The sequence below is a fragment of the Aythya marila genome (assembly GCF_965140915.1).
Source record: "Aythya marila genome assembly, chromosome: 9".
Lineage (NCBI taxonomy): Eukaryota > Metazoa > Chordata > Aves > Anseriformes > Anatidae > Aythya > Aythya marila.
The window spans coordinates 11,691,027-11,702,262 of NC_139050.1; the positions used below are offsets into that span (position 1 = coordinate 11,691,027).

General features: G+C 46.2%; 2 protein-coding genes across 4 annotated transcripts; one reads left to right on the top strand and one right to left on the bottom strand.

The window, feature by feature from the left end:
- Nucleotides 1-279: 279 nt before the first annotated feature.
- Nucleotides 280-6,721, bottom strand: PIGX (phosphatidylinositol glycan anchor biosynthesis class X). The gene is made up of 6 exons (XM_082767690.1): nucleotides 6,637-6,721; nucleotides 6,481-6,544; nucleotides 6,033-6,174; nucleotides 4,481-4,694; nucleotides 3,282-3,382; nucleotides 280-2,205 (listed from the first exon to the last, which is right to left on the bottom strand). Exons 1-6 carry the CDS (start codon nucleotides 6,680-6,682, stop codon nucleotides 2,044-2,046), a joined length of 729 nt encoding a protein of 242 aa, XP_082623816.1. The 5' UTR covers nucleotides 6,683-6,721; the 3' UTR covers nucleotides 280-2,043.
- A 24-nt stretch (nucleotides 6,722-6,745) lies between these two features.
- CEP19 (centrosomal protein 19) lies at nucleotides 6,746-10,448 on the top strand. 3 transcript variants are annotated; one of them, XM_082767692.1, is made up of 3 exons: nucleotides 6,746-7,555; nucleotides 8,655-8,853; nucleotides 9,143-10,448. In XM_082767692.1, exons 2-3 carry the CDS (start codon nucleotides 8,724-8,726, stop codon nucleotides 9,502-9,504), a joined length of 492 nt encoding a protein of 163 aa, XP_082623818.1. In that variant the 5' UTR covers nucleotides 6,746-7,555; nucleotides 8,655-8,723; the 3' UTR covers nucleotides 9,505-10,448. The 3 variants fall into 3 exon arrangements, with proteins under 3 accessions (XP_082623818.1, XP_082623817.1, XP_082623819.1); XM_082767691.1 differs by having other exon boundaries at nucleotides 6,747-7,490; XM_082767693.1 differs by having other exon boundaries at nucleotides 7,543-7,658.
- Nucleotides 10,449-11,236: the final 788 nt, after the last annotated feature.

An 11,236-nucleotide genomic window follows, 5' to 3' on the forward strand; every position in this document is an offset into this window, starting at 1 on the left:
TTCATGCTTAACGCTACAATATTTATTATACTTATTTACAGCTTTTAAAGAACATCTATTGTACTTTAATTCAAATGCTATGCATTTAAAAAGAACAAATACTTGCTATTTGCCATAGCAAAAACATCCACTGAAATTTCTGCAACTTCTCTAATATTTTACATTAATCAGAAGCAGTGTTACTCCAGCTCACCTGAAAACCTCATCAATGGGATCTTGATGAATTCTCAGTAGATATACTTAGTAAACAAGGAGCAACACAAGCTGATTAGTGCACTGAAAACCTTCCCTTTCACCCTCCAGCAGCTACACTCTGTTCTAAAATCAACAATCTGTTTCATACTAACAGTGCTAAGCGCCCTATAATTCAAGCCCCTCCTGCCACAGTTGCTCATAGAACATCCTACCACTAATGCACTTACATTCTTGCATCACCATTTGCACGCATTTCCAAATCATCTACTCATCATCTTTTATATCTTGCAATATTTTCCTCATTTGTCGCAAGGAAATTAGTTTCCTTTCACTGGACTACACTGTCAGGCAGCTTGTTTTAGCATACTTGTGATTTTCAACCAGTCTTATCTGATGCTAAAGAAATTGTGGGCTTTCAGGAGATAAAGACCTGCCAAGCCGAGTGGCAATCTCGGACATTGCCATTCCACGAGTCAAACTGCAACACAGAATGACGTACCTGCACTGGAGAGAAAGCTCAAGGACAAACTCAACTCTGGGAGCTAAAAATGTCACTCAGAGGCAAATATTACAGCCTCTCTCCTCAGACCTACTGCAAGAGCCACCAAATCTCCCTGCAATTGTCCTCTTTAATTTCTCCCTTCCCCCAAACAGATGCAGTGCATGACGCCTCTGAGGTAGCGCATGAAGTACTGGCGCAGCCATCATCATTCAGCACAGTCAGAGGAAAACAAGAGCCCAGTGTCAGAGCACTTGCCAACCTGTCGCGGGCAAAGTCACAAGACGAGCTCTCTATTGAATTTCAGCAGAAGCAGAGGAAGGATGCCCAGGGGATCCTGAAGCTACAGCTGGACAGTGATGAAAGGCTGATTCTGCTGTGAAGCAGTCATGGCTGCATATAAAGGAGGACAGAATTTAAAAACCAGCGTTTTCATTGATGTCCCCCACACTCCCTCAAAAATCAGCTGCTCTTAACTAACTCTGTGAGGTATAACATTTTCTCCAACCGCCCCTGTCAGTAAGGTCACAATGCCACCTACTGACGATTAAAAACAACAACCAACTTCTGTCAATCCAGAGCAACTCATTTTTTCCATTAAGCAAGCCTTCCATTTCCATGCATTTATTAACTGCTCTGATGGCTGAATGCAAGTCTGCTAAATGTTTGCTTCTAGTTTGTATCTTTTCATCAGCTTTAATCTCCCAAGGGAGATTCTTTTAGCTTCTGATACAGCGTGAAATTCCTTTCGAATTTTCTAAGCTCTTTCAACTCTGAATGATTTGACCAAGAGCAGCTAATCCCTCCTAGTCCTTAGCAGAGCACAGATTGCTTAAGCCGTCTACGGTCCCAAATAAAGAATTCCTCTTCGCAAATTCACGCATGACCCACGTGGACAGTTTAAACAAACTTCAAATTCAGAAACATTTATGACTAGATAATGTTTTTCATAGCCTTAATAACCACTCCCCAATCAGGTGGTTTGAACTCAAGAAATTACAAACACCTCTGCAAGGAGCAGCACTATAGCTGAAGCAGGCCCTGGCCCGGGGAAGGGAATCAGAGACTGAGACTCTGTTCCTGACTACTGCTGCACTGCCTGTGGCAGTCCTTTCAGCTTTCTGCAGCTCTATTGCTATCCTCCATCTGCTTTGTCTATTCACAGTATACCAAAGTGGTCTTCTGCGCATGAAAGGTGTTTGTAAGAATTAGGCCAAGAGAACTATAATCTGTTACAGGACCTGCATGAATTACCAAGATATAAGTAACAGTAGAGAAGGATTCACTTAGGAACCCAATGTAACACTGAGTTAGTTTTGCTGCACAGAGCTCAGTCGCTCCTTGTTTCTTTATTCTGAGCAGGTGACTAGGGAGAAGAAGTGTCCGTGCTTGCATACAGCAGCAAGAATCAGACTGGAACAGAACACCGTGGCAAGAAGAGTCACAACGCACACTAAGGCACTATGTTGCTTGAGCCCCACTGGAACCTGAAGAGTCAATTCTTCATATGCCTACAAAAGAAAAATACATGGATTACGCACACTTAACAAGCTGTTTCTTTCTGACTGCAGCTTAGAGGACTAGTAACCAGAGCACTATTTAACTAGCCCTTTGCTAAGGCTTGATTTTTTAATCCCAGAAGAAAACTGAGATGGAACTTAACCTTTCGATTTACTGCCCGTAAAGAGAGCCAGTTGGTCTTATTGTACAAAGCTCAAAAAGTTTCTGCTACATTTTGAATAGTAGCTATTTATATCCTCCATGGCTTTGTTCTTACTCTAAGCTTGCCAGTGAGGACATGTACATAATACAGCACTGAATAGAGACACTCTCTGAATGAGCATTTTGCAGATCACTGAGAAGCCAGTTTTCTCCATGGGAAACAACTATTTGGCTTCTCTGTGATGCAGAAAGCTCCAAAACATGTAACAGACATCTGCAGACATCTTAAATGTAGGAAAACATGCATGTTACACAACCAACAGATTTGTTATTAAACAAATTAGTCTTATTTCTGAATCTCTACGCTAGCACAACCTTTTTGAGTTTGTAAAGCAGTTGTTGACCACACTAAGGATCCAACTTTCCTTAGTTTTGAACACAATAAAGAAAACTTCATCTATCTAGACCCTCAGCCAATCCAATGACAAGCAGCAGTGGCCTTTTTTAAGGATCTTACTCCTTCAACTTTAGGGGGTTTACTCCTTTTTCTATTAGATAGGAACAGGGTTCTCCCACTTTGCTACTCATCTGAAAAACCTATGCTATGGCTTTTCTTAATTTAGTGCCAATTATATCCTAGGATTCGAAGCAAAGTATTAAGAGAAAAAAAAAAAAAAAAAAAAAGATGAGGAGATGCCACTGTCAAGAGCACAGAAGAGCACCGAGCAATTGCAGGCACATCAGAATGGCAGGGTAACACCCATTAAAACCAGGTCAGAAAGGAAGAAGTGAGCCTCTGTAAGAATTCACACAACAAGGCTTTTATTGATTAGGTCCTGTGCTCTGTAAGTTGCTCATCCATCACAGAAAGAGGCAGCAACTGTTAAACAAGAACCAAGAATTTCCTTCAGAAATATGAACTCACAGGTTTGTGTGCTGCGCTGTACCACTGGCAGGGGTAGTCCCTTTTCCCTGAGCAGGGAGCTTCCACTTCAGCAGGCTTCCAGCTCTCCGTTGACAGGTGATCTACATAAGACAGATACAGTGGATACCTATGGAAGAATCTCACTCATGCGATCTTGGACCTTCTGTCCTTAACGGGGCAAAGAATTCACCTTTGGCCTGCACACCCCTCAACTCTAGCCATGCAGTTACAATTTCTCTTCCCCAAAACCATGGAAGACATTCTTTCGTTTTTCCCAGCTGACCTCCCATTGATGCATGCAAGAATTCCCCTCCAATACTTTAACGACTTTTATATTAATAATAAATATTTTTCCTGCTCATCAATATTAAACATGGCAGAAAAAATAGCAGTATTTCACACTCCTTTTATCTGACCAAGGAAGTGTTTCCTGCCCCTAAGTTTATCCCAGAAAATCACTGCTCAAATAACACCCAGAATAAGATAAAGGAGCTGAGAATCAGTGGCACATTTGATGTGGAGACTAGCAAGAACAATTTCATGAAAAATGAGTACAATTTTTAGCAAAAACAGAGAACGCCAACGTTCACATAAAATATTCACTGTCAGAGGATACCAGATTCTTGTTTTAGAGGAATTTGGGAACCACAACCATCAGGAAAAGTGTTTGCTATCTTTTCTCCCCTAATCAAACACAGGAAGAAAAGCTTGGAAACCTTTAGAATACTTTGGTTGCTCTAAGTACCTGACAGTGAATAATTTTAAATACACACTACACAGCCTCAGCTGCCACAAGAATGCTGTGAAAACGTGGTCTGAGCAGCCGACCTTTAACAAACCAGGGCCTGCAGGGGGTGTGACAAACAGACCAACTGCCAGCGCTTACAGGCAAAAGAGCCCATCCCTACAGTACAAGGGTTTGATGGCAGCAGCACAACTCCAAGCAGTCTGTTAACAATCAGTCTGCCTTTGGTCAGGCAGCAGCATCCACCCTCATGCGCAGCATATGCTAAGAGGAAGACAACGTGGCCTTTATCAGGGCTGCTATTCTCCCCTCGTGTTCATGTGGGGGGTTCATGTGGAATTTCCCCAGGTGGAAGAAATTCCACCTCCAGAAAACAGGTATAAATCCAGATTCTGTACTACCCACAGCTCCTCCTCTCTCCCCAAAAAGAGTACACAAAGAGCCTCTATCTCACCATCGCAGCAGCAGACCAGTACTTCTGGACTCTTCAGAGCAACCAGTGCCTCCTCCCCGTCCCCTGCTGGCCGGTGGTACCGCACATGCACAGGCAAAACACCTCTGAAACAGCGTGAACAGCGAGGGTCGCGTTCCAGGTACAGGAGAACCATAAGGCCTGTGGCTGAGTACTCAGGAGCCTCCACATCAACGACGTCAGGAATTAACACCGCCTGCACGTACACAAAGATCCAGATGTGGTTGCAACCAGAGTCAGCACAGGAGAGAGAGACAAGGAAAAAAAGAGGTATGAATATTTCATGCATGATTATGGGACTTAAGTGATCACAGTCTGCTGTGGTAAGCTAACGCAGCATCAGAAGGGGGGAAAAAGTTTAACTCCTACACTAACACGCTGTTCTTCAGAGCACCAAGAAAACTACTGTTGGAGTTTATTCTATGTGTAGGGGAAGGGTTTCACATTTGCTTACTTTGAACCCCCACAGCTGTTATAACAGCTACTCAGAAAATCTTTAAGTATCTCTCTGATACTTACCTTCAGCTGTACAACTTAGGTACCCTCCCAGGAGATGCCCAGCACCAAGACGGTGTTGGGAAGTGATTGTCTCCTCTCATTAGACATGGCAGATTACTACAATGCAATTCTAGTGGAAACCTTTTTCCTTGTTCTATTTTCTAACACCGGGCCCAATTTCTTGGTTAGGAGAATCAGGTTGGAAATTCTGTCCTTACGCTGGTACAAAACAGCTTTTCAACTCACTCTCCAGTAAGTCATTCTTACCTATGGGAAGTCTGCAACGCAACCTTTCCGATAGCCTGACACTAACTGAACAGGCGCTAATTAGTAACACCAATTAGCAAGGCTGTAATTGCGCTTGCAAGCATTTCAACAGAAGCTGCTCAGTGGCATTGCCTCTATGTTTTAACTGAATTAAGCACCTAAGGAGATTACCATAAAGCCACAGCCTTAACACATGTCTCTCTACCCAACCCATGAAGCGTGTTTTGGAAGGTAGGAAGGAAAGCTGTGATGAAACAGAAGCGGTGACGCTCCTCAGTCCGGATCCACTTGAAGCATGGCAGGGAAGCCACTGCTTTGCACTTTTGAAGACCTTGACACAGCGTCTTGGCAGGAAGACCGAACAGCCCAGTTGGAAACGCTCCCTGCCTGTTCCCACCCTGCTCCTGTATTGCTGGGGTTAATCATCCTTCTTTTCAGTCTGAATTGCTTTTACCACCATACCAACAGCTTTTACTTATCTGAGGCTAAGCAGAGCTGACAGGCATGCCTGCATGTAGAAACATCAGCAGCACATTACACAACACTTGCCCTGTGCCAGGTGGTGCCGGTACGACAGCGATGCAATGAGAAGTCACAAACATCACTGTGCAGCAACTTCCAGGCCAGGGAACAAATCACCTTGGTCTAAGGAGCCAGATGATGACCAGAGAGTGCAGCCTCCTGAGCAAGGCATTCTTCAGCTGCTGGCAGAGCACGTGAACGCCCTTACCTGAGAGGCTGCAAGCCGCCTGACCCTCTGGGTCGTTACCTTCGTTAAGTTGTGTTGCTGCAGCGACGCCAGCTCGTAGGGATCCACGTAGATTCCTGGCGGCAGCTGACTTCTAGCAACCACCGTGCATCCTCCAGCCCACTCCCCGGCTTCCCCAAGGTCAACCTTCACCAGCAGGTCCCTTAAACCAAGGCACACAAGCAGCACGCTTACACCCACGTTTCCCCAGGCAGCACACCCACGCAGGGAGGCAAGGTGCAGCTCTTGAGTGTCCCGCACTACAAACTCCTGTCCACCCAGAGCCATCCCGTCCTCACCAGCCAGAAGCCTGTGGTTCTGATAGCTCATCCTAATCGCATCCCCAAACCCGAGCACCCCAGACCCCAAAGCTCAGCAGCACACCCCCAAAAACCCCAATCCCGAGCACCACGTCCCCCAGACCCCAAACTCCAGCACTGTGTCCCCCAGACCCCAAACCCGGTCCCACCTGTGGAACCCCTCCTGCAGCAGCTCCTGCGTGACGGCGGCTCCCCGGCCGGCAGCCTGCACCTCTGGGGAACACCACAGCGCGGGTGAGCGCCGGCACAGCGCCACCCACCCCCACCATCGGGGCCCCGCCGCGCCCGGTGACCGAGGCACTCACGGAGGGCACAGAACAGCACCGCCAGCCCGGGGCTGAGCCCCGCCATGCCGAGCCTCCTCCTCACGGCCCCACCGCCCCGCCCCGCCGCCGGGCCCCAACGCTGCGCTGCGCCCCCTCACGCTGTGGAGGCCGGGGCGGCCATTTTGTGGCCGGCGGGGCCTGAGCACCGGCACCGGCACCGGTCCAGCGCTCGCCGGGCTTCCTACGGGCACCGGGAGCGCTGCCGCGGTCCGTGGAAGCAGGGGATGCCCTGTCCCTGCTCACCGCCCCCCGCGGCTTCTGCTCCCGTTGTCGTTCTCCCCCAGGGATGTCCCTGCCGTGATGCTGCTTACACTCTACAGAGGGATTTCGGCCGTTGGAGGCGTCGCTTCTCGTTTTAAGTTACCAAAAGGGACTCTTAACTGAATTCTGCTTTATTTATTATTATTATTTTGAGCTATTTTTGCTTTAAAGGAGAGCCACTGTTGTTAATTTTCAGTATTGAGGAATATTACTGCGAATTTGAACTCTTTCCTATGTGTTTTTAACAAAGAAGAACTCCGCCACCTCAGCTTCAACATAACTTTTAAAGATTACTACTTTTTCTTGGTTTGGAGCCATCATATATTCTTAATTTTGGTTTTCGTAATTCTGTGCTTTGCCTTCTTGCAGGCTGTAGCACAGTCAGAGATAACCTGGACATTCAGCACATTTTCACTTACTTGAAACCCAAAGGAAAGCAATGCGTGCATCCAGAGCACTGAGCTGGGACGGAGGATCTGCAGCAGCATTCCCGGATCTTTCGGTCTCCTCTCATATGCCATCCAACCTGAAGGAGCGGCGTCAGAGCTAAAGGAGAAGCTGACACCAAGGAGGTCTCGAGCATGTTGTGTGTGGACAAATATCAGGCAGAAAAAGAGAAGCTGTCACTGTTAGCCAGGTTAACGTGCCTCTCCCCAGCTGCCAGATGAAATGCTTCAGAGAAGAGCAAGAAGGATAATTATGGATGAGCTTTCTAACCTCGTTCACTTCGTAGCTGACCTGTGCGCTGAGATACTCGAGGGTTTCACAGTCCTTATTAATTAATTTCACAGTCATCCATTTCACAGTCCTTAGTTCATTAAAAATGAACTTCTAGGACATACAGCCTGGCCTTGCCACCTATATGAATACAGCTATAGATTTAGCGAGTCAGTCAGCTCTTCTACCCCATCCGCCTCCTTCTCCACCTGTTGTGTGTGGCAAAAGTTCCCTGTTCCTCCCCACACAACAGCTCAGTATTTTCAAACCTTAATAAATCATTGACCTTCACGATCATTATATAGCTTAAACTCTACCAACTCTAACGCCCTATGTCCAAAGCATTTCTGCTTGTCACTCTTAACTTCTCAGTTTCCTTGGTGGTCTACTTTAGCTTGAAAATGACTAAACAGGTGGATGTCATTTCTCTTTAAAAGCAATGTCATATTTTCATTGATGCCTAAAAAGGAATCTAATCACAGTTGTTCTTCATTTTGAATCTCCTCTCTCCTTATCCCATCCATCATTAGTCATAGATATGCTGCTGAACTGAGATCACTCTGAAACCATAAGAAACCTTTACAAAAAAAACCAGACTTGCTGCCCTTCTTCTTATGGTTTTTTGTTTTGTTTTGTTTTGTTTTTTTGAAAAGGAATTCCCACGTTAGATACGCCAACTGTATGCGTGCAGGCTTCTCCCTTACCTTATGAAATGTGCTTTAGGTATCATTTGACTGTGCAGTTCTTTACTTAGCTGTGGACTAAGAATTTAACTTGTGTGTGATACGTAATCCAGATTCAAAAGCCAAGAGGTGACAAAGGTGTAAATGAACCCTCGAGAGTCATTCTGCTCCCCATGCCCAGCTCAAATTGCACATAAGGATGTGTTCAAGTCCCCCCAGAGTTAGGGAGACTTGCACTGTGGTGCACATTGTTACTGCATGTGGGTCACTAATCCTGATAAAAGACAACGACCAAGAGCCACTCATGCTTTCTTTCCCTTTGTTCCTGTTTTTCAGTGAGCGCTGAAGTTGCTGAAGACTCTTCCAATAAAATCAAGCACGCTTCAGCTGTCAGCAAGAACTGCAATGGCTTGCATTGCGAAGAAGTGCGGCATTCGCTTTAAGCCTCCATCCATTATCCTGATCTATGAAGAAAAGGACAAGGAAAAGACTCGCCAGCGCATCATGCCTGTCAGGAATTTCTCCAAGTTCTCAGGTGTGGTGTGTTTGCTTGCAGCATGCCCTCAGTCCCCTCCACACCCAGAGGAGGAGCAGCTGGTCAGTAATACCATTTTTAGTCACTGCTGGGTAGCTTTGCACCAGCAGGCAGGGAGTGCACAGCAGGTTTTGGGTAATGCTCCCTCTCCTGGGAAGCCCAGGTCAGCATCTTAACCCAAGCAGTGGCTCTGCTAAAGTGGTCTCACTTGTGAGGGCTTGGGAGTGGGGGATCTCAAATGAGGAAATTTGCTTGTCCCTGTAATTCTTCAGGGTGGTTTTCTCTTCAGACTGCAGCATAGCTGCAGAGCAGCTGAAGAATAACCCTCGGCACAAGGCTTACCTAGAAGGAGTCTCGCTACGTCAGCTAGAGAAACTACACAGCTTGCTGAAAGGTCATCTGAGAGGAGAGAGTCTGGCTGAGAGCCTGGAAAAGGTTCAGCGGGAAGAGACCATCGACCCAGAAGAGGATATGAACAAACTGGATGACAAGGAGCTAGCCAAAAGGAAGAGCATCATGGATGAGCTCTTCGAGAAGAACAGGAAGAAGAAGGATGACCCAGATTTTATCTACGACGTGGAGGTTGAGTTTCCACAGGATGAGCAGCTGGAGTCCTGCGGCTGGGATGTGGAGTCAGGGGAAGAAGTCTGATTCCAGACAAAGATGACCTAGGTGGGCAGGGACAAATCCCATATGCCTAGCAGAGAGAACGGTGTCATCCTACTTGCTCTGCTGCATCCTCTTCAGTTCATCTAGTTGATGAACTGAATTACATTGGCCATGGAGGATCGGAGGCCAAAGGTATTGCAGCGGTTTCAGGTTTAAATAAACTTTAAGAAATGGAAATGGGACAGCTGAACTTGTTGGGTGTTTTTAATCTTTTCCTATGTGTGAGTGCCTACAATAATTTAAAATTATTTCTCTTTCATGTGTTTACATTTCAGTCCGCTTTGGCTGAGAACCTCACCAGCTTGCCTTGCTGTGATTTCTGCTCAGCTTCATTTGAAAATGAAGTCTTAAATATTTATATCGTGGAAGCAACGTTAAAGCTTTATTGTATGCATATGGTATTTATTGCTACTTGTAATGTGAAATGTGTACTCGGCTATTTGCTGGATAAATCACCACTGCAATGAGCATATTACTGTCACGTTCCCTAAGCAGTGCTTAAATTTGCAGCTTCGGGTTACACAAATAGAAATCCTTATTTTTAAGAAATGGTATATTTAGAAAATAAGTTGTTCTTGAAAGTACTCTGAAAAGGCAGTGATTTCAAACTGATGAAGTGAGGCCTTTTCCTTCCGTACACTGCCAGAGATGATGCTCTTTCAGTAAATGCTCAGTTCTAGGAAAGTGTGCTTACACTATTTGAAAAAAGTAGTGTGGTAGAAAGTTAGAGTCTAGGGGTGCTGTTAGAGTAAAACAAAAATTTTACCACCGTTGCCTCATCAGACTACAGTTCCCAGCATACTCTAAATAGTACCAGGGAAGAAACTGATGTGGCAAGTAAGCAAAACTACAGCAAAAACTCCTCCAAGTAGCATTTTGGTGATCACTGAAAAGTTTCTCTCTGCGAATAAATAAATATTTTAACTATCCCACTGAAGTTCTAGTCCTGTTGCCTACCTCCCTGGTTTGTATTCTTCAAGACATGCTCTCTTGTGAGAATTAGGTTTAGGATTCTTTAGAAAATGATGAAATGATAGACACTGAAATGATATAGTCAGGTGTGCGATAAATCTTGCCTTCAGCAAGCCCACTTCTGCACACCTGGTGTCCTGCTGCAGGCGAGCAGCTGGAGAGGAGAGCAAACCGACTTCTGTCCTACCAGCTGAGAAGCAGCCTGGGCCCTGGTTGATACTTGCATTGCTCACAGGCGCTCGCGGTGCCAGCCGTGGTTTCCCAAGCATTGCACAAACCTTCTCCTGGCTCCTTACCTCATCGTTAGTCATCATTCCCTGTCTGCTGCCTTGTCCAAGGCACCCCTCCGGTAGAGCCTCTTCCTGCGCAGCTCCTGGGACTCCAGTGGCAAAGCCACAGCTTTTAACACTTCTGTTTGCTCCAGAAAGCCCCCACAGAGCCAGAGCAGGAGCCCTTGCTCTCCTGCAGCAGCAAATTCAGCCAGAGAACCCCAAATCAACCACATGCGAGCAAATCTGCAGAGGCTAGCGATTATGGCAACCATTAATCAGTGCAGCCTGCAAAGTGACTATTCTCTTGGTGATGATGCAAGAGGAGGAACAAGCCCAGCTTGCCCCAGGCCGAATGCAAAGGTCTGGCAGCTCAAAAAGCCCCATGCTTCTGCTGCCAGCTGACGCCATTGGATCTGGAAGTGGCTCAGCGGGCACAGGGCCTCACTGGGATGGCTCGTAGGATGGAGCAA